At 42.5% G+C, this 24,111-nt stretch overlaps 1 protein-coding gene across 4 annotated transcripts in view; it reads right to left on the bottom strand.

The window, feature by feature from the left end:
• LOC108942510 (sodium bicarbonate cotransporter 3-like) overlaps window positions 1–11,955 on the bottom strand; it is a 43,570-nt gene extending 31,615 nt beyond the window's left edge. For 2 of the 4 annotated variants that reach the window (XM_018765912.2, XM_018765917.2), the window contains exon 1: window positions 4,535–4,793. In XM_018765912.2, the coding sequence (XP_018621428.1) occupies window positions 4,535–4,591 (57 nt within the window). In that variant the 5' untranslated portion in view covers window positions 4,592–4,793. Of the gene's footprint in view, window positions 1–4,534; window positions 4,796–11,832 lie in introns of those variants that run through there. The other 2 variants (XM_018765915.2, XM_018765913.2) reach the window with 2 other exon arrangements.
• Between the last annotated feature and the right edge of the window lie 12,156 nt (window positions 11,956–24,111).

Below are 24,111 nucleotides of genomic sequence, written 5' to 3'. Positions count from 1 at the left end.
AGATGCCCTATTTTGTCTTTATGCATCATCTCAACTGTCATACTTTTGTGCACACTAATAATAGCACTAACTACTAACACACTATGAGAAAGATTAATGAAATGGACGAACAGGCCAGAGTAATGTCCTTGTCTTGGTAAAATGCCACATTTGCGCAGTTCATTCAAGGCAAAGACACTGCCATGAAGACCAAGGAGCTTTTAGATACTTGTGAGGAGCAGCCGATGTGGGGAGGTATCACAAAATCCCTCCAATGGTTTTGCATATACTTCTGAATTCAGTCAAACTGATTAATAAGATGTGAAAAACATGGCACCAAGCACACTGCATAAAGGGAAGGCCTACAGAAAAAACCGATGAACTCTAGTGGTGGAGACTACATTGGGTAACGGAATCTCATGGGCTTCAGAAAACTGGCCTGTGTGGAAGAGTTCCACAAAAGAAAATATTAATGAAGAAACATGTCAAATCACACTGGAAGATGACAAAATGAGTCATGCCACCTAAGTTACACCACCAATACTGTGAAAAACGGAGGTGGAAACATCATGTTCTGTGTGGGCCTTCTTTGCATTTGAAATGACAAAAATTTGTCAGAAGAGTGAGCAGTAACTAGGTAAACACTGGCTAATCCAAAGATTGCGAATACCTCTCTAACCAAGATACTAATTACTTCTCTGGCTGTTGGTTCTGTTTGTGATTGCAAAACAGTGTTTTTTTTTTTTTTTTTTTTTACAAATATTAGGAACAAAATTCATATCTGTGGATGTTCGGAATATCTGATTTACTGGTATGGCTGTGTCTTGCTTTAATTTGACATATGACAGATTTAACAAATAAAAACTGTACCTTGGCTGGACCAAAACTTTCTAGTTAACCTGTCATAAAACAATTACACGTTAAGTCTGTGTGTGAGCTGAAGTTAACATCCATCAATGATCGCTAACTGCTGGAAAACTGTACGGTCAGGGTGGTCTGGAGCCTAACCCAAAAGCACAGAGCATGAGAGTTTACAAGCTGGATTGGGTTCTGTCAGACAGAGCAATCAGCCACACACAAACCCCTTCACACATTGGGCAATTCCGAGTCACCAGTCCACCTGAAACATGTCTTGGGAGTCTGAGAGGAAACACACACAAGCAAAAGGAAAACATGCAAGCCCCACACAGATAGAGCAGTATTTGAACTCACAAACCAGGAGTTATGAGGAACCAGTGCTGCCTACTGTGTAACCTTGGTGCTGACCACCTATCCAAGCAGACACATGAATATTTATATACCCCATATTTCGAATTATTCTCATGAGGATGTTGTAATTAACATATTCATAAATTATAATTGGTTATAGTGAAAGGTGTTGAAGTGCTAATCACACGTAATATGAAGAAGAATAGTTGAGTCTTCTTAGTAAATAAGTAAAATCATGCATCATGCTAACAGGTGGCAACTCTCAGTAGATCCAGGCAGACTGAGTGACCTCCATTAATATTTTGGTGGTTACTGTTCTATGAATAATAACTTTATTATTAGCTATTATTCAATTTGTTGCCCTCCAGCAGAGAACATTTTTGCCACTTTTTGGTCATGCATACCACTGGAGAAATGGGAATTATACAGTAATTATTTTTTATATACACCAGTGCAATGTAGCTGTCAAGAACAGATACAGGATGGATTCAGATAAAATGATAGATAATTCTGTTGATATGTTAAATTATACTGCTGATATGATAAATGATACTGTGGCAAGTAACAGTATAAGGAAAGCACTCGGTAGTTAAAACTCTAATAGCCTGCAGTGCTGGCTGTGTTGAGTTTTGTCAGCAGCTAACTGTGCCAGGGGTTATTCTGCAGCAGTTTCAGATCGGTCCCCCTGTAATAGAGACTGACTGTGCCAACAGTTGCACTCCAGCAGTAGTAAGCATTGACTGTGTTGTGCAACTGGTTGTGCTTTGACGGTGATAAAGGTGAATAACAGGGCAGTAAATTGACTATTTCATGGTAAAGTGCAGTAGGACGGTGGAAACCTGAACAGGACAAAGCACAGCAGGGTCAATCAGGGTAGCAATGGAGTATTACCATGGTAAACTCAGTCATGAGCATAAGTTTTGTGCGCAGATCAGTCAAGAAGACTGGGGACCAAATGTTATCCTGCTTAAAAAGTGCTGCTGCACCACATCTCTTGCAAGTAACATCACCACACAGTTCACATAGCTCAAGGCTTTGTGCAAACTTCTTCAGCAGCCATAATACTGCTTTATGTCCACAAAATCAGAGTGCAGAATCTACTAGATAAATCTTTTGGTTTTCCTGGACTACAACAAAATTAAAATTAAACATGTCTTCAGCAAGGAGAAGGCATGACAGTGGCCTCCTATCTTGTCCAGCCTCTGAGGATGTGCACCAGACGCAGTTCAAAACATCAGAAGAACATGAAAAAGTACCACGTCTGTGTGATGATACCATATTGGAAGAAGATTTGTGCCATTACATTCTTTTACAGTCTCATGTATGGAAACAAACAGCTATAAAACCCTGCAAATAAGCTCTGCAAATAAATAAATAACTAAAAAATGAGCATCCCACACCCAAACTCAACCTACAGCAGTACACATACCTCATGTCTATGTGCTGAAAAAGTCCTGAGACTTGTCTTACAAAGCCTCTCCCTGGTACTGCTGTAAAAGTTTGCATGGTGAAAGCAGTGTCCCTGAAACATGCCCTAGTAAGGTCTCTGAGACCAGATTGTGTTTGACAAGATAAACTCTGCGGTACCATAACAAAGGCCCATAGATGAGCAAGACTTGCTTGCTAACATTAACAGCCTCTACAAAGTGATTGATCTTTGTTTAAACAATGTACACAAGATTGCAGGTGGTCTTAGTGGTTAGGGAATGAAACCTGAGACACAAAAGATGATGCTTAAAATCCCAGCAAGAGTACTGGCTGAGAATGTAACCTTAGAGAAGGTATTTCGCTCAAGTCACTTCAGCAAAAATTCAGCCCTGCAATATCTTAAAAGAATATTGATAAAACATTTAAATTAGCATATAAAAAATTCAGTACTGGTGTGTGGTGCCACTTTTTAGTTACCTCATGCAAAACAGCTCTGAGATGATTTCTCGACCTTTGCTACCTGAAAACCAAGACACTGAAAAAGCTACTACTGCTCCAAACAATACAATTCCCACAAGCATTCATGTTTCCAGGCAGAGTCTAGCATTCTAAGCTTGCAGGCACAGCACTATAAAAATAACTCTCAAATGAAAGTTAACCTCAGGTGAAGTGGAAAAAGAATAAATCCACCTGCAAGAAGACAAATACTACCAGGTTGTGGAGCAAGCAAGCAGGGCCCGCAAAAGAAAGCAGGATTGAGAGAGGAGTTAATGATCAAGACATGTGCTCTCATATCTTCACAGGATGTTGCGAAAACCTTACAGTTCAGCCCATTAAACCACTCAGCCCATTATTTTATCCCTTTCACTCCACTACTTAAACCAAATCACTTCACCACCAACCCTTCTTGCCCCACCACTGACACCCATCACTCAGTACTCATACCTCTTACTTGCAACTAATATCCCTCGCTCTGTCCCTGATATCCACCACTGATAGATACCCCTCCACCACAAGTGACTCCACACCCTCCTACCTCACACTCACTAGAAACACCTTTCACCTCAACACTGATATAACAGTGCATAACAGACATCCTTAAGTGTTCAAGCACAAACCATCCTAAATTTATTGTGTTATCTTGTTTTCTGGAATTGACGCAATATCTGGGCTAATGACAAGAGCTTAATCTTGTTAGTCGAAAGCTTTCCTGTTCCAGTTTTTACTTTGCCAATGGTGATCACATATACACAGACAAACTCACGAACATAAACAACATTCTCAGTTTCGAAATCAAGAAAGGATTTAAACAACAGCTGTAACATTATAGCCAGTGTTAAATAGTCTCACAGAATGGGTTAAACAGACGTGCAGTTTCATCTTGCTCAATGACACAGCAAAGTCTTTGTCTGGAAACAATTATTCCTTGGGCATTCACTTAATTGTTAAAACTCTTCATTGTCTATTTTTATCATAGTACAGCCCTTACAGGTTCCTCATCACAACAAATATTCAAGCAAAGTCTTTCAGGCCAACCTTTTGTTCCCTGAAACAATTTCTGTGATCCCCAAATGTATTCATGTGCCTTTCACCAACTAAAAGCATATTATTATTAATTTAACTGACACTTTTCTCCTAACCATTTTCTAACATTGGATCTTTATACTAGGCTACCCAGAATCATTTCCTCATTTATATACCATGGTAGCTTTAGTCTATCAATTCCACGTAAGTACCTTGATCAAGGATATAGCAGTAGCAGTAGGGATTTGAATTTACAATGCAGTAGGGTTAAGCAGTTGACAGGATGTAATTTTACAGTCATATTACATGACTGTTGCCTGGATTCTCTACCTTGAAAAACGTGTTTTTCTCATTCCATACAGAAGTTTCCATCACTCACATAAAAGGTATTTACCTGAAGCTGTACTTCATTTTGGAGACAAGCATTTGCCAAATGCACACATTTAAACATAAATGTAAATGTAAATTATAAGCAAATAAAGACAACAAATCCAATTACGCTGAAAGGTCACCTCCTGAAGTATCGGCAGAGAAGCTGAGAAACTTGTTTGAGGACAAAGGAATTAATGCATTTCGACACTTCATGTCCCCTGCTCCTGGAGAAAATGGCAATGCCACCAGCCTCGGCGACTCTTCCCCTTAACCTCTCGCTGACCTTTACAGAGGTTAGTTACAGAGGAACAGCGCTTTAAATAGATCACCGGGAGATTGCAGCAGCAGGGAAGAACAGACAGCATAGACACCGTTTTTTCTAGTAGCTGGGGCAACAACCCACCAAAATATTAACATATTGCTTGTACAACTCGTTTCACAGATAACCACAGAGCTCACAAGCAGAACAGACTGGAGCTGTTATAGACCAAAAGTATCTCACCCACACACAGAAAGAATTATTCTGTGCATTTACGTATTTCTTTTAAAAAAAACATGCTAATACAGGCAGTTTCCAGGATATGAACATCCAACTTGCATACAACTTGTAGTTAAAAACTACTCCCTTACTGACCGGAAGTTAATCTTTCTGTCAACCTTAAGTAACAATCAGATGAAAACTTCATAATTAAGCCTATTATATTAAACATTCAAGTTACTGTACATATAATGGTTCGTAATAAGAAATGGGCGCTACTTTGCGACACGAATTAAAACATTGCGTGTCTACAGAAGTTCTTTGGCTCATGGGCCCAAGATAGGAGAAAGACTTTGTTCTTTTCAGTTGGACTGTCACACCCACGACCTCACCGCAAACGTCTGCACTTGCCCAAAATCAGAGCAGCAAGGTAAAAAAAAAGCCACACCTGCACACCCTGGTTGCGGAATCTCATTTGAGAAACCCGTTTTTCCAGTGCTCTCGAGCAAACCCACGACAACCTAGCCGTCCTTCCAAGTCCCTCATTCTCCTCAATCCCTTGTTCCCGCTCCTGACATTCACGGCTCCCGACACTTGCATCGCCTCCTCGACTATAACATCAGATTGTCCCCAAGACCTACGTTTGCACGTCAACCAACCCAAGCCTGTCCCCGACTATGAATCTCGCCTGCTCCGTTGTGTACTCCGTTGTGTACTCCGTTGTGTACTGACAATAAAGATCTTGCGACTGGGTCCACACACACCTACCTCAGTCTCCTGGCTGCTCAGTATGACATGGACCATATTGCTGTTAACAGTGTCTCGTATGTGTTACTGTACTGGGCTTTAATTTTTTTGTTTTTACCCTCCCAATCATGGCAAAGTGTAAATGTAATGGTAGTGATAGTTATGCATCCAAGAAAAGGAAAACGATCATGACTGAAACTAAAGTAGAAATACTAAAGCGAGCGGAAAAAGGTGAAAAGCCAACAAACACTGGAAAAACAAAAATTAAAGTTTTTTATTAATGTTTTTTATACCTACACACACACACACACACACACACACACACACACACACACACACATTCTCTCTCTCCTCCTCCTCCCCTTCTCTCTCTTGCTATTATAAATACTGTAGTAACATTTATTATTATCATTATTATTATTACTGTATTTTGTTAAAGATGTTTTAGTGTATCTGGAAGTGTTTCTTTAATGTTTTTTTATGCACAGAAAGGTAGGCGATATACTACTGTATATACTAAGACAAACATTTGACTAACTGACCTTAGAACTGTACCTAACTGTTCCGACATATGTAAAAATCCAACTTAAAGACAGATTTAGGAAGGGAACTCGTTTGTAATCCGGCAACTACCAGTATATCTAGCTTTCTACGTTCCCTTTGTCCAAGGAAACTTATAATGCTGGATACCTGTTCACCTTATTTCCCTTCAGTCATTCACACATCTGCAACAATGTAATACGCTCATTCACTCACACACTAAACTTCTTGTTCTCTGTAGCAGTCTCGTGGACTTGTTTTGAGCTAATAAAAATAAGGAGCATGTTGCAGCTCAGCCTCAGCCAGTGTGGACAGGATGAAAACACTGAGAAACCTGAAAATGTCAATAGCCAACAGTCAAAGTCAGCAAACCAATCAACCCGTCACAACCATCCACCTGTCTTGGTCATATGATAACTTGTAAGGAAGCTGTTCCTGGAAAACGTCACAAAAATCTTAATGATACAGTTCTGTAAAAAGAAACAGCCAAAACAGCTTATACACATGAACAGGTCGGCTGATCAGCAGCTACAGGAAATGTATGGTTGAGGTTCCTGCTAAACAAGTACTAAATCAAAAGGGTGACATTTTTTTCAGTCTTGACACTGAATGTTTAAACTGTTCAACAACAATTCTACTGGCAGTACAATAGTTTGTTACTTTGTTTGACAATTACTGACTTAGATGAAAGCAGAACCACATTTTAGCAGCAACAAAATGAGGAATCCAGATGATTCCACGGGTTTTTCACAAACATTGTCCTACAGCCATATATCTTTCTCTTTTTCCCACAAACAACATGTTTGATTTTTGCCAAGATTTGTTCCCAGCAGTTCACCGCTGTGGAGCAGCAGGCACATTAAATATATCAAGGTTCAAGGTTTACTGTCATAGGTACAAGTATCGTGTACAAGCAGCATGAAATTCTTCTTTGAGTGCTTCTCCACAGACTATGAACAAAAAAACAATAGATAATACTGCACAAAATAAAACAATAACAATAAATAATGCTAATAACAATAACAATAAATAACGTTACAATAAATAACAAATAAATAACAATAGATAGCCAGGGTACTTAAAACTAAGAATACTTAAAGTAACAGTGTAAGTAATGTGCCGATGTGCTTGGAGGGAACAGTCCAACTCCAGTTAAAAAAAGGTGGCACATTGGTGGGTGTTATATGTTGTATATATACAGTATACTGTGCACCGTGTGTAACCACATCAGCTCATTCCACAAAAGCTAAAATTCACCAAACAAACTACCCTAATTGAACATATAAAATCCATTATATTTATCCTGAAAGTGTAGAATCAGTATGTGAGACTCATGCATCTGGACGTTGAGTTGGGGGATGATGTGGTTGCTTAACAGGGGAATATAAAAGTGTCTTGCAACCTTCATGCCCGGGGATGGAAATGGTCCTTAATTTATTTGTATGCAAATCCTTTTTTGTTGCTAATTACAACTATTCCATGTGAGATTTCAGCGGCTCTCATACGACCTGGTGATGCAGACCTGGTCCAAATGTGTGAGTCCCACACCCAAAGTGTGAGTCTTGCCAGCTAAGTAGAAGGACTTTTTATATACCGTGGTTTACGGATATAGTTTCAGGTCTTGCAGCTGTTACCAGTTTATCACCATGATTTTGCTTCTACAGGCATCAAATCAGAAACCATTGAATTTCACAAGTTTGGGAAATGTGCAGCAGGATTTGATAAAGCATTCCTTTATCAATGTATGTGCTGTACCATCAGTTTTTCAATACGGTAAAAATACACTTGTACCTCAATTTATGACCAGAACAATGGTGCACAATAAAGCTATAATGAATTACTAATTCTTTTTATTTCTTCTATTTTTATCAACAGCTCATCCAGTGTTGGGTCTCAGTGTTCTTCTATACTGGAAACATTGTCCATGAGACAGGACGCAACACCAGTCTATTTAATTTACTTGTATTAATTGAGCTGATGATTTTTTTCCAAAGCAACTGACAATATTAAGCTAACAACAACCATTTCCCCATGTATACAGCTAGGTAATTTTTCCTGGAGCAATTTATGTACCTTTGCTCAGGTGTACTAAAGAAGTAGGTGAGATTAAAACTGGTCTTCTTTGAATATGAAGGCAGCAGCTACAACTACTATGTTATCACCTGCCTCATTTCACTATCTTTTTTTCATTTTCTCATAATTTTTTTAACATGAAGTAAGCTTAATGTTAAGTCCACTTTAAAATGACTGAAAATAATGTTATCCTCACAACCTCTTACTCAGTCTGCTGTGTTCTGCTTTATACAGTACACTTAAGTCAACACCATTTACACCCTGGCAGCGGTGCGGTGGTTTGGCAGGCTTGGCCGTGTCCTGCTCTCTGGCAGGCCCGGGGTTTGAGTCCCACTTGGGGTGCCCTGTGATGGACTGGCATCCTGCCCAGGGTGTGCGGTGCCCGTTTTGCTGCGACCCCACCCTGGACAAGTGGTTTCGGTCAATGTGTGTGTCATTTACACCCTGCACATCAGGTGCCTCCATGTGAATTGGAGAATGGTGTGGGGAGAACACACTAAGAAATGTTTTACTGTGAAACACCAACTGTGTGCCTAAATTCTACCTGACAACACAACAAAGCTGACACATCACATAAATGTTTGTTAGCACCTGGCCCCGTCAATTTGAAATAAAAATGTGTAATAGACGCAAACGTCTATTTATTTGCTGGGTAGTTTCTGTAAAAGTCTCAGATATAGCTACAATAAACTTAAACTTTGTTGGGGACAGCTGGTAGCATAGTGGTTATAGTTTCTGCCTTTGGCTCTAAAGGTTACAGGTTAAATCCCCACCTCCTGCTGTAGTACCCTTGAGCAAGGTACTTACCCTTTATTACTACAGTAAAATTATCCAGCTGTATAAATGGGTAAATAATTTGCTGGTGGTACAATGAATAGCACTGCTGTCTCACAGCACCTGCATGGTATGAGAGGACATAGATTTAATCCCCACTCAGCCTGTCTGGACTGACACTGGCATTTGTACTGAACTGTCTGTTATTGTGCCTATTGTCCTGTTTAAGTAATTGCTGTAATGTCTAGTGCTGTTTGCACAAGTCTTGCACACTGTGCACTGTATGTAGTCTGTGTAGATAACTCTGTGCCATTTTATGTAGCACCATGGTCCTGGAAGAACGTTATTTTGCTTCTCTGTGTACTGTACCAGCTGTAAATGGTTGATATGACAATGAAGCCTCTCTTGACTCCTGACTTGGAGTTTGCATGTTCTCCCTGTGTTTGTGTGGGTTTCCTCCCACAATCCAAAGACATGCTGTTCATGTTCACCCATAGTGTGTGAGTGACAGAGAGACTGTGTTCCACTGTTGTATGGATGAGTGACCCATTGTAAGTAGTGTATCTAGCAGTGTAAGTCACCTTGGTGAATAAGGAGTGTGGGCTCATAACACTACATAGTATCCGCTGGAAGTTGCTTTGGAGAAAAGTGTCTGCTAAATAAACAAACGTAAATGTAAAATATGGTGAATGACACTGGTCCTTCACCATCCCAATCCCACAGCTCCCCAGTCTCATTTGAGTTGCTCCTTTGACTGTGTTTTGCTGCCCAATAAAGGCAGCAAAGACAAATGCAGGCCATCTTTGCTAAACAACAGAGAAATTTCAGGAAACAGAATGGCAAATAAAATTCTATTAAAAATATATGGCCTGGGAACTATCTTTTGAAAACCCATAAATTGGTTTGCCATTATGGCTGAAGCAGTTCAGGGTAATTACCTTAATCAAGGGTACTGCAGCAAGATTTTCAGATAAGACCTTCTGGCTACAACTATTCTAACCACCATGACTTATCATAAGAGTGAGCGATGTATCAGTTTTTTCTGGTTCTGTCTGTCTGACATCTACAAGACCTGATGACTCCCTACATTTACATTTATTCATTTAGCAGTCGCTTTTCTCCAAAACGACATGCATCTCAGAGAAATAAAATCTGTGCATTACATTCAGAGAAAGAGAAACATAAATCCCAGCAAGACCAATGAGCTCCTCTACCTCTGGCTGCTTGGTGGTACCACTCACCTGAGGTCCAAAATCAAAGTCTGTACATACTCAATTTTGGCTCAAGTATAATCAAATGAACTTTCCTTGAACCTCAGAGCTGCTGAATCCTTCTTAGCATTCAAGGGTCTCAAAACACATCTATTTCAGAGCAATTTCTCTCCTCATCTCCTAACTTCTCAATAAACTTGGATCACTCCATCTTTTCACTATCACCATTGCATTTCCTATCAGTTTTGTACGCAGCTGGTGTAATGCACGCTGGCCAATACTCATTATACTGTGCCAGTCTGTGGTATTGGAAAGGCTTACTCTGTGTATCTCTTTCCCTGTTGTGAAATGCACGTTTGTTTACTTTGATTTGTACGTCGTTGTGGGAAAAAAACGTCTGCTAAATTAATAAATGCAAATGCTGCCCTATATAACTAGTGCACGTGTTTGGGTCTGTGCCTCTGTGTTTTACTGCCAGGAGGTGAGCCGCCGCTCTGGCTGACAGCACGTGCTGGGCGGAAAGTACCACGCGCGCGCATCACCACCCACCCGCGAGCACGCGGAGGAGAGGAAGCGAGCAACACTGAAAGTAAAGTAACGGAAATATAAAATAACGTACTTCCTTCTCATTTAGGCCAGACGTTTAATGTTACACGTACTGCATCTTTGTTTGTAACACATTTAAAATTCGAAATTTAATGATCATACTACCGGTTTGTGGACAATCATGTAACGGTCGAGTTGAAAGCCCAAATACGAGAAAATAAATCATCATGGCTTATCCGCCGGATGCAGTTTACCTTTAGCTCACCTGTCCTCAGCCGAGTTTCTTACACCTCCTCACACCTCACACACTCACACGGCTCTGTCCGTGTAGTATACTCAAGACAACGAAAGAGACGAACATAAAGCGTTACTTTTTTGGTGAACTAAACCTGGAATCTCCAAAGTCCACAGTCTAGGTTCGTTTTCATCATGCGCTCCTGTTGTGATGTACCGTTCTGGCGGCCAGCGAGTCAACCGGCGGCATGTGATCATGTGTCACTTCACACACACACACACACAAACACACACACCGGCTGCGCTTATGTACATAGTTTGGAATTTATTTTAAAGGGTGTGAAAGCGGAGAGTTGAGCACGACGAAGAAACTTCCTCGTTTGACTGGGTTCACTTAGTCTATTCACGTTGTCGTCCGGCTCTAAAACACTCATCATTTACACATGATGATTCAGACTGAATCAGAGAACGTAAATTATTTTTAGCAGCAGAGCCCCACATAACTGAGGGGAAAAACTGAGTATTGAAGCGGAATGAATAAGACCGAGTGTGTGTGTGCGGCTCGCTCGGACGGGATGATGATGACACACTGTCGAACTCCTCAGCGCTCAGCGCTGTGTTCAGCCGTGTATAAAAATAAACGTTTGTGAAAATACACGAGCTGTGTGTGTCTGCTGCGCAGCGTGTAAGGAGGAGAGAGGAGGTCAGCGGACTCACGGTGGTCAGCAGCGGCAGTATGTGCTCGTCTCTACGCCTCTCCATTCCGGCCGTCTGTCGCGCTGTCCCTAGAGCGAGCCAGCGAGCTCCGTGCGACTCTGACTGACGTCCTCTGCGTGCCACTGATCGCGTGCTTGTGCGCGCGAGCGGCGCCTCACCGCCAATGAGCAGAGGGGGCGAGCGAATGGGCGGGAGAGGCCCGTGGGAAAGGCAGCGCGTGCCGCGCGCGAGTCCGCAAGAGTAACGTAACGCGGTGACATGAAGATGACGAGTGGAACATCTGAAACAGACGCGAAAAGTGTAAAATCACAGAAGCTTCCTCAAACAAATTGGTATAACAGGAAAATATATAGATTTTTCTCAAAGCACTCTTCGTAATAAACGCGCCTTTGTAATAATATGAAGTCACGCACATGAATGACACATAAATCATATACATACAAGAAATATGAATACTAAACAACGATCTAATTATACTAAGAGTGAGAAGAAACGAAACATTTTATGTATTATGAAATATAAATAAGTTGTCTTGATCAGGCAGAGATGTGGTGGCTGTCAGTATGTAAATATAAGACATGGCAAATAAAAGTTTTTTTTCATTTTCATATGCTACAATACATAGCTGTATGTTCATTTGTTCTATATACTTTGACATGCTTTTCAGTATTTTTTAATTATGTTTTATTATATATGACAAATTTGTGAAGAACCCAAACTGTGGTCGAGTGGCGATAGTGAGTGAAAAGTGCTCACTGCCTCCCTCTACTGGTGAAACTGCTCAATACAACTCAGCTCTATATGTGAGAGTTAAGTGGGTGCAGCTGTTGATAGTTAATACAGTAAGTAGTTGTCAGTAACACTTAATCAGAAGTCAACTTGTTAAGCTCTTGCCCATCACTGATTAGGAATGTAAAAGCCATATGTTTGACATATGCTCAGCACCATTGCAATAAAGGTGTGAATGACACATCTGATGGTGGCAATGGTGCCTTTGCAAGGAGGCCAAATTCAAGGCGCTCTGTGCAAGGGACAGGTGACAGTGCTGCCAGCACTGGGGAAACAGAGTACACAAGACACACGTCTTTTAACAACTAGCCTTCGACCACAGAGCCTTTAATGACGACAAGGAAGGGAACCTGTGTCACTGCAGGAGAAGATGGAGCACAATTGAACCTCGAAGGAAGGGTCAAGGCTGGGAAGGAAGAACGTGTGTCAAAGTCATTACCTAAACAGGTCACATAACCACCAGGCTGTGACCATGTGGACCCAAAAATGCGTAGTGCGCCGCCTTCGTTCAGATCTTCTGAGGATCGCGGCTCCCGAAATAGATGGGATTTGCCAGATGGGCTCACGACCTCTGCGGGCCCTGTCCCTGTCTCAGCCCCGGTGCCAGAGGATTAGGGCTCGAGGTGGTTCAGCTCGTACTGCTGCTCACACAGGTAGCAAATCCATTCCATACAGAGGGGGAAACCAGGGTAAACAGAGTACTGTGAGTACCCATAGCCTGCTCTTCAAGGTTGGCTATGACCCCAAGGAGGTCTTTAGGTACATCAGCACACACCTGGTATCATATGGAAATGTGTTTGAAGCCATCCTCCTGTTCTTCATCTCCATTACAATGAAGTAGGAAAATGTTAATAGGAGATCAATAAAGAGGGAGAGCCCAGGAACCAGGCAGGAAATTAATTTACATTTCAAAGCCATGTGCAAGTCAGTGACACAGACGCCCGCAAGCCCTGACTGTGAGAAGCATTTCCTAACCTTTGTTCTGCAGCCGTCGCCATGAGAATACATGAAGTGCCTTTTAGTCTAGGTGAGCATCAGTCCTGTACGGTCGGTGCATTCACTCCCTCACACACAGAGACCTACATTTGTGTTGCCCAAGAACCTGAACAAATCCTCACTCAAGGCTCCTTGTTCACTCATTACAATAAGCTACTCTTAAAACCAAAAGTAAAGGTGGTAAATGCTTGACGACCCTACATTTTCATTTGTTTATTTAGCAGACACTTTTCTCCAAAGCAATTTCCAGTGAATTCTATGTAACGTTACCAGCCCACACACCTTATTCACCATGGTGACTTACACTGCTAGATACACTACTTAGAATGGGTCACTCATCCATACATCAGTGGAACACACACACTCTCTCTGTCACTCACACATTATGGGGGAACCTGAACAGCATGTTTTTGGACTGTGGGAGGAAACCAGAGCACCCAGAGGAAACCCACACAGACACCAGGAGAACATGTAAACTCCACACAGACTAGGCAGGGATCAAACCCACGTCCTCTCGCACCACCCAGGCTCTGTGAGACAACAGTGCTGTTTGCTGTGCCACCATGAACCCACCTTCTCTTTTTCCTTGTTGTGCAGTAGTACTTTGGCTCCTCTCTCACTGCACTCGGGCTCACCATGGTACAGGTGCACTGCAAAGCATGGTCTACCGTGGAAGAAAAGCTCACATGAAGACATTCCCACCCTGAGCACATCCAAGGCGTGTCTTTGAGATGCAGAACAGAGCCACATGGGCAGGGAGGAACCATGGTGAGTCATCGTTTTGTCTCATTACCATGTTTGTGTTTAAATAGCTCCTGTACCTTCTTAGCGCTCTGAGTGAATAGTAAAAACAGGGTATATGACGCAGCTCAGGAGAGCTGTGAATTAGTCCAGGCTGCCAGCTGCTCTGAACATGTCAGGCATGAAAATAAACTGTTTATTCATTTAGCTGATGCTTTTCTCCAAAGGAACTTACAATGTTAAGGTATTTACAATTATTTACCAGTTTGTACTGCTGGGAAACTTTACAGGAGAATTTCAGGGTAAGTACCTTGCTCAATGAGAGGAGGGAATTAAACCTGCAAGCTTTGGATCCCCAGGGAATAGTTCTAACCACTACACTACCAGCTGTCTCTTATATGTTCTGTGCCTAATGTAACTAAAATTTTCTGTGCCAACATATGACTTACTGTACATATGTGATTAATATGTGACTGGCACATTCTGTGCTGTCCAACCAGCTCATTATGACTCCATGATGTACTTGTACTAATATTTAATTATTATCATCATGTACTAATATTGCTAATGAGAAGATGTCGTTCACTTCTCCTGCCTGCTTTTCATATTTAATAACACGTTGCCTTTGATTTTTAATAACTTAGTGTTAGCAACTAGAGGGGGTGCGGTGGCGCAGTAGGTTGGAGCAGGTTCTGCACTGCTGGGGCGTCTGGGGTTCATGTCCCACTGGGGGTGCCTTGCGATGGACGGGCATCCCATCTTGGGTGTGTCTCTTACGCCCTGTGTTGCCAGGTTAGGCTCCGGCTCCCCGCAACCCCATACGGGAGAAGCGGTTCAGACTGTTAGCAACTTGAATAAGTCTGACATTGTGCCTGTGCATTGGACAGCTGAGTGTAAACACCTTCTACCCTTTATTTGATTTTAGAAACTTTTTATTTGTGGCTTTGTTGAGATATTTTAAAGCTAATTTTTACTTTTGAGCTTAGGTTGGATGAATAACAGTAAAATCACAGTAAACCCCAAGGTTCGTCGTTACCACTTTTGTTTGTGCGCCCCATGTCCAACACTCAAGGTTTTATTGGGGTCCTCATGGAGTTCCAGCGCCACTCCTCGGATCCTTAGTCATTCTCACCACTCTCCACTGCTTAAAGTACAGTCAAAGTGTACAGTGACTCTGAGGGGTGGCACTCGAAGTTGGTACAGACCGTTGAAGATGATCTCACACACATTGTCTTACACTATGCAGTGTCATATAGCTGGTAGCACAGTAGTTAGAACTGCTGCCTTTGGACCCAAAGGTTGCAGGTTTCAATCCCAACTCCACCAACAGTACCCAAGGTACTTACCCTAAATTGCTCCAGTAAAAATTCCCAGCTGGGTGAGAAGTTGTAAGTTGTTATAGAGGCAAGCATCTGGTAAATTAAGAGATGTAACTATGCAGTCACCAATAAATACAAGTTCTGTTAATACTCTTATTCTTTATAAAGATACTGCTGTGTCCCTGAGGACAAAGTAGTTCACATGTTGCTCTTCAGACTGAGTTCATTCTCACTCAGCTTTATCGCCATAATGTCATCAAACCCGTTTTTGAAAACATTGCGGTTCCTATTTCTGTTACACCACTGAATTTTGGGCTGTGCTTGAAATTCAAATGATCTGAATCTGAATGACTTCAGTGAACAAATAACTATTGTAAAAAAATTTATAGCAGTGTAATTTTTACTTAAATAAGGTACTACAGCAGAAGGTGGGATTGGACCCTATGTCCATTGAATAGAAAGTAGCAGCTCCAACCACCACACCATCCACAGTTCAAATGCCATGTATGATTATGATATGCAGCTCTGACTCATTTGCAAACCCTGTAAAGTAAAAATAAATAATGTGCACAAATAGGCAGTAAATGTGCACAATGATTTAAATAGGCAGCTAAAGCACAGATTTTCTTTAACTTAAATTAGCAATGTCAAAAATCTTTCCAGGCTTCATTTTCAGAGCTAAAATTAGATATTTTGGGCACTATGACTTCAGCATTATCACGCGGACTCTTTTTGCGACGTGAGGGTGCGGGGGGGGGGGGGGGGGGGGGGGTGTCGTGGAGAGACTGCAGTTTTGCCTTTTGGCCAGAAGATGGCAGTGCAATACAGCATCTGCAGGTAACCAGTGTTCTCCTGGTTCAGATAGATAGATAGATAGATAGATAGATAGATAGCCCTGCTATGTAAATACTCAATGTAGATGGAAAAGCATAATCTAAATAAATTAGTTTTAACACATCACAGTTTGTTTGTTCTCTCAGGTTTTTCACCCCAAATCAGGCATAACCGCACAATACACACTGTGATGGACAAAGGAAGGCCTTTGAACATGGAAATCGGATGACCTCTGGCTCCTCCTCCTGATAACGCCATGACACGTGGGACCGGCAGGTGACGCAGGGTGTCAGGAACTCCCTCAAGAGCTTCATGTGCATCAGAATTTCAAGCGTGGCTGAGTATCTTGGGAAGGCACCTGCGGCCCAAGTGTGGGTCCAGGAACCTGGCCTCTCGAGGACACATTCACACACACTCATCGCCAGCAGTTCGACCCCGAACCCGGTGCCCTGCTGGTAATTAATAGAAAGAGCGAGCGTCGGCAGAGCAACATCAAGTCTAGAGCTCAGTCGTCCCCTTTCAAGGTGGCAGCTCCATGGTATGTGCCGGGCACTGCGATGTTTCTCTCACAAAGTAGATGTGCTCAGGCCTCTGTGTGGACACACTTTAGCAGCAAGAACTTGAACCAAAAAAGTGCTGAAACACCACTTACCTTTCTTTACTTGTTTATTCAACACTTACAGTGACTTGCAGTGCTGATTTATTCATTTATACAGCAGGGTAATTTTTACTTCACCAACTCATGGTAAAAGGGGGGACATGGTGGTGCCACAGGCTTGGCCAGGTTCTGCTCTCTGGTGGGTCTGGGGTTCGAGTCCTACTTGGGGTGCCTTACAACAGACTGTTATCCCATCCTGGGTGCGTCTCCTCCCCCTCCAGCCTTGTGCCCTGTGTTGTCAGATTAGGCTCTGGTTAGCTGCAACCCTGCTTGAGACAAGTGGTTTCAGACAACATGTGTGTGAGTTCAGGGTAAGGACCTTGATCCAAATTGAGGGGAGATTCAAACCTAAGTTTAAGGTGACAGCCCTAACCACTGCATCACTACTGTATATTCTGATTAAAATATGTCAGAATCAAAGGTAGGAACTGTTTTTGAGTGGCTGGCACCTCAGAAGAATCTAAAGAAGGAGAAGAAAAGAGTGGCTTCTTTTGGTGAAAATCTCTTGTGTGTGTGTGTGTGCGTGTGCAAGTGCCTCTCCTGAGTGCCACAGCATTGATTTGACCACAGAGACTTCACACTTGGACGCCTCCTGCCTTTACCCTCAGCCCCCCCATCATGTCCACATAGTGCTTCTGCACCGCATGCTCCCAGGGGGCCCCACTAAGGCTGCCATTGTTGTGGGGGGGGCTTTTAGAACCCGTCCAGCCTGAATTATCCAAACGGACAGGCATGCGGCTCAGAGCCCCAGGGGCAACAGTGTGGGCCCTGCCTGTACTCCCGGGGGGGGGCTGCTGCTGTCTGAAACCAGTCTGCTGTTGCACACTGTGCTGAACTGTGTCCCCCCTAGATAGGGGTCCCATACAGCCACCTGATGCAGTCGAACACACGGTCCACACACGGACCCACCCCATGATGACGATCATGCAAAATCACAAGCCAGTAATGTAGGTTCCTTTTAAAAAGTCCACGTTCTCATTTCAGACGGGGATTGTCGAAGATCCTGGAGCAGACCTCAGAGCTTCTTCCTCTCTGATTTCAATCTCCAGGAAAGAATGAGTCTGAGGAGGTGGCAGTGTGTGATGTGTGCTTGTGCCAGTAAGTGGTGGTGGTGGTGGTGGGGGGGTCAATGGATATCTCTACTGAAGGCCCTAGAATAAGTTAATAAACCAAACTCTTCTACTAAACCAGAAAAAAATGCAAGTTTAAATGGATGTAAAGTGTTGACTAAAAACACAATTATAAGTTTGTCAAAGGACATTTTTATATTATTCTGTACAAAGCAAATTCGAAAAGTATGATTCAAGGCAAACAGTTTTCTCAAGGGTTTGACAGCAAGAGTGGGGATTTGAACCTTCTATGCAGAAGCTGCTGGAAAAAGGAATTCGGGGCTCCCTGAAAGAATATTGCTCTGGACCCCCCTCTTGTAGATAAAATAAATTTGTGGACCCTCTGCAAGTTTTTGCCCTGCACTCATCACCACTTTTCACCCAACCAGTGACGGCCCTGGTTGGAATTCTGGGAAGCTGGAGGCAAAGTGCAAAGGAATGGAAGGATGGTCACTGTGAGGAATAGCTCATAAACATCCTGCTGGGGATGCTTCTGTATTCATATAAATTCAAATATTACTTCTCTTGCTGAAAGGATTCTGTCACCATGTTCTGCTTAGCAAAACTTGATGAAAATAGGTAGTTTATTGTCTACTGTCTATTTGTACTTTCGAGACATTCAGCTAAAAATATAATAGTATACTTACATTTTGAATGAATGAAAATTAATCTTTATATGATGTAGCTGAAAACTACATTTTCAACTGAATGTCCATTTTTAAGCTCGTGTAAAGGGCAAACAAGTAATGTAAAGTGCAGTAAAACAGAATGTGAAATAATTGTCGCATAATGTTCATCTGCAGATAGTACTGGCAAACATTTACACACTACCACTGCAACAATCCCTCCACTAGTGGGGTTAGTTTGTTCTGTCAGATCAGCCCACTGGGCAAATTCCCATTGCGAGAGAATCAAATTAGTAGTATGTAATGTGTGTGTGGGCAAAAATGCGTGACAAATTTATTAAAAAACCAAAATCAAGGGAATTTTTATCTCCATCAATAAGGTACCATGTAGAGCTACAAACAAGTGGCTGATGCCAGATGATCTTCACTTGATTGTAAGATTAAAGCTTTATTTATGTGAGAAGGAGGACTTTCCTGTTATTAAAGCTCTTTATGTGGTTTTTGGAACCGTGGGTATTGCTGTGTCCACTTGGCTGCAGTGGTATAAAGGGAGCGGGGAGGAGCGACAATGTGCTCAGCTCCATTTATTTTATTTTATTTTATTTTATTTTATTTAAAAAAAAAACTGCTGTTGTAATTACAGTACTTACCCTGAATTTTTACTCTGAAATGTATCGATGAATCACTGTAAGCAGCTTAACACTGCAACAGTGACCAAGGAGCAGAGTTGTGCTGTAAGAAATAACCTATGTGCAGTCGAGTGTGTCCACTTGTGGTTGTGTTTTCTGCTGATCTTTGTCGCTGGCCCACACAAGAATGCGGGGAAGTAAAATGACTGTAACAGCCAAAAATACCACAGTACTGAATAATTTGTCTTTTCTATGAGAAAATGCAAGATATATATCTTGTGTGTGGTCTAATCTTTACAGTTCCATTTTGGTGCTTGTGATTGCTATGTGCCATGCATTTTCACAAGCTATCAAATTTTTCATTGTATGGAATCCCATTATATGGGGGATGGGTGTATTTGCATGCAACTTGCCTATACACAATATTAGAAATACCGAAAAAAGTTTAAATGCTCAAATCACAGTTATTGGTTCTGAGTTCTCTGACTGACTACTGTTATTTATTGTTATTGTTATTATTGTTACCGTTATTTATTGTCATAGTTATTAGCATTACTCATTGTCATTGTCATTGTTTTGTTTTTTCTGCAGTATTTTTATTGTTCTGCTCATAGTCTGCGGAGAAGCATTCAAGAAGAATTTCATGATATATGTACACGGTACTTGTATCTATGACAATAAACTTGAAACTTGATGACTTGATAAAGTAAGTGGTATTCATCACACCATATACATACTTATAAATTAGCCTCATGGCCTTTTGCAAAATTGTTTCAGTCTCTCAGGAAGACAACCTACAAAGTTTTAATAGTTTACAGAAAAATCGTTTCCCCTCGCTGATGAGAGAAGGGTATTCACGCAAGTTTTTGACAAAATTTAGCAGCAAAATGAATCTGTAAAGATTAAACCATGGAAAAGAGGAAAAGAGAACACGCCGGGAGCATGCAACAGGATAGTGCACCGGTGTCTATTGATTGCCACCATTCTTGCTTGAATGGATGCGAATGGGGCCGTGTCTATTGACTTGTTTCAGACCTGACTCGTCGTGCTTCCCCAGGCTCTTTCGATCCTCTTCCAGGTAAAACACCCTTGGAAAGGCTGGTACTATTGCTGACATGGGGCACAGGGGCTCCCCCGTGCAAGGAAAGCTGTGCTCAAAGGCGTGTGATACGATGGCCCCGTGCCATGTTCAAAGCTGTGTGATGGGGGTCACTTGCGCTGTGTTCAAAGGTGTGTGACACAGTAAGCTGTACTTTGTGTCAAGGGGCAGAGCAGTCTCTGGAAAGTTGTCTTGTGAAAGCACAACGGCATTAACTTCCCGTGCTCCAATCAATAGGGTGGCCAGCTTACATTTGCTGCGCACACTTAGCCTGAGCTGGCGTCCCATTCGGGGTGTGTCCCCTCCCCCCCCCCTCGGCCTTGTGCCCTGTGTTGCCGGGGTAGGCTCCGGCTCGCCACGACACCGTTTGGGACAAGCGGTTGTTGATGATGGATGGATGGACTAAGCCTGAGTTACAGGGCAGCAGGTAGTGCAGATTGTAGAGCTCCCTTCTCGCAGTCCAACAATGCAGGGCTGAATTCCTGCTCCTGATAGAATACCCTTAAGAGGGGTAAAAAAAAATTAGCTTGCCATAGAAATGGAAAAGTAGCTATTAATAGTTTCATTTAGCATACATAATGTTGCTTTGGACAACGGCATCAGTTAAACACTAGTCAGTAATAGATGCAGGACACCTACCTGTACTGGTAGTGTTCATTTAACCTGCTTATAGGTGTTCCCCGATTTACGATGAGGTTACGTTCCGTGAAACCCATCGTAAGTCGAAAATATTGTAAGTCAGAAATGCATTTAATAGACCTAATACACGCCTCTGCGTGACAGACTGGGAGACGCAAATCGCTGCTGCTGCCCAGCATCGTGTGAAAGTATCGCACCACGTATCGCTTGCCCGGGAAAAAAATCAGAATTCAAAATTCGAAGTAGGGTTTCTACTGAATGTCTTTCGCCAGCTTGCCATCGTAAAGTCGAAAAAATCGTAAGCTGAACCATCGTAAATCGAGGACCACCTGTACTGGGTTGACATACAATAGTGGAGCGGCGCTGCTCACTTCAAAGTAGGCCTCCCTGCGTTGGATAGGCCTGCTGACAATGAACAGCTTGTCTGAACTGAGAAGAGTACATTTGGTAGGTCTGTGTACATCGGGACTGTAGGCCTGTTTTCAACTGGGTACCATATGCCTGCTTACATCGGTTAGGCCTGTTTACATTGAATAGCTCTGCTTACATTGACTAGCCCTGTTTTCATTGGGTACCATATGCTCGATTACATCGATTAGGCCTATTTACACTGTTTGGGCCTGGGTTCTCTGGGAAGTCTTGCCTGCATCGAGGGCTGTCCTTTTGGCCCTTACGATAACACGTATGACACACGTGGAATTCGCTTGAAGCAAAGCTCCAGCTTCTTTTTTAGAGGGCAGCAAGTCTCAGCACGGCATCACGCGCCGACTACGCAGCTGCACAGGCCTCCCCAGGGGGGCAACACCTTGAACTCACATGTACAAGTCAGTCGAGCAGCGCAGATGTTTCGAATCCTTATTGGCTTGTAAGGAGAGGCGCACAAACAGGGTGCATTTTTAGCCCAGCACCCCGCACCCACAAATCCCCAGCTCGCAGCTTTCCGGAGAGGCTGAAGAACTTCGCCTCATTAGAGGGTGTTAATTGGAGGACGTCAGATACTTAGATCACAGTCAGGGAGCGTGACAGCAGAGTCAACCTAAATAAAACTGTTAGGGGACTTTAATTGATTCAAATGGGAAAAAACATGCCTCTAAAAATGGAAGAACACCAGCTGATGTCAGTGCCCTTTCTGGTCTTTCACACACAGACTATATACAGTATATACATGCAGTATATATATATATATATATATATATATATACACATACAGCTCAAAGTACAGGAGAATAGAGACAGAGATGAGAGAGGATGTCCAGCGGGACATGTGTTCTGTTTCATTTCAGGATAGCAATGTTTGAACACAGCCCCTTAACCCCCTAGCCAGAGGCCTTGTGTATGGAGCAAACCTTCTGCAGGTATTCAGCACACTTAAAGCACACGTGAGCAAGATGTTTATTTCAACATGACTTCCAGAGATGCAGCAGGTGCTGCAACCTTTTGTTCTCATCTTAATTCTTAGCTGTCCACTTTGAACACATTTGGAGCTCAACTTACAGCGCTGAAGCTGTTGTGTGCGCACTAACACCACTGTCGCCACTTGCTCACCGCATTGTTGTCTAGTTGTTTATATATATTCTTTACCAATAGATGTGATGGGATTAAATTGGATTAAACTTCACATTTGCTTAAATATACAAAGGGGGGAAGAAGGGTTCTCCAGTGGTTAAAACATGACTTGTAAAAATTTGGCCCACACAAACTGCCACTGACTGAGTCCTTCGTAATATTATGTCTTCGGCTTTCCGACAATTCAGCTAACAATTTTTCACCCCGAAATCAATAAAGCCTAACAACAACAATAATAATCTTGCGTGATTATTGCATGATATTCTTTGTAATATATGAAACACAAAGACTGCTATAATTAACAAAATCCAAACCATCTTTTCTGTGTAAGGACACGCAGTACGAGTTTCAATTAACTAAATTAGCGACTGAAAAGTTTCATGCGCACAACAGAAGTACCCCGTTTTGTTAAATAGCAGCACGGTAAAATGCGAGGCCCAGGCGCGCGTTTCTGTGCGCGTGCGGGTACTTGTGCGCGCGCACTCGTGTCCCCTGGTCTGCGCCAATCACTGAGGTCGTGGCTTTTGTCGGCGCCGAGCGAAACTTCTTAGTTCAGTTTAAATCCAGGTGTGAACAAAACAGATGCACGCGTTTTAAAACGGCGACGCGCAACTTTTCAATATTCGCTTCGTTTACCTTGATTTCTACCGTCAGACTTTTTCGCGTAAAATAAGGTGAAATGCGCGAAGAAAGAGAGCGAACACCGAACAGCGAATCGATAGCGATCGCGGCGAATGGGCTGTGTGTGTCTGCGAGCGGTGCACTGGAGGTGCTCTCATGCTTTATGATGGGTAACGATGGGTTATGATGGGTTATGATGCACGATGAGGTTCTGACTGGTGCTGAGATGCGGTTTCCTCTGTGAAACATTGGCCACTTGTGCCGCGTCTCTTTCTTCTCTTCTTCTCTTTCTCACGACCGACTCTCCTGTTCTTTGTCTTTCTTGTGCCGAAACACCGAAATCCGCAGAGCACGTTTTCATTAAAAGGTGTCGCGTTTTTATTTTCACTTTTCGCGCATCTTTTTGCAACGACACGTTAAAGAGTCCAAAGGTATCAAACGGGTTGTTTGTCTTTTCGTCGGTCGCTGTGTGTGTCTGAAAAGGAGGAGCGCGCCGCGTTCTCTTATTATTCTGCACACGCATTGCAGGAAACTCGGAGAGCAAACAGCTCCAATAAAGCCGTTTGTCACATTTAAAATATAGTAACAGTAATAAAAACACCTATAATTGTATTGACCATTTGTGACTAGAGGAAGAATCGAAGTTCCGTGAG

The sequence above is a fragment of the Scleropages formosus genome, chromosome 23 (assembly GCF_900964775.1).
Source record: "Scleropages formosus chromosome 23, fSclFor1.1, whole genome shotgun sequence".
NCBI lineage: Eukaryota > Metazoa > Chordata > Actinopteri > Osteoglossiformes > Osteoglossidae > Scleropages > Scleropages formosus.
This window is presented reverse-complemented; position numbering and strand designations above follow the sequence as displayed.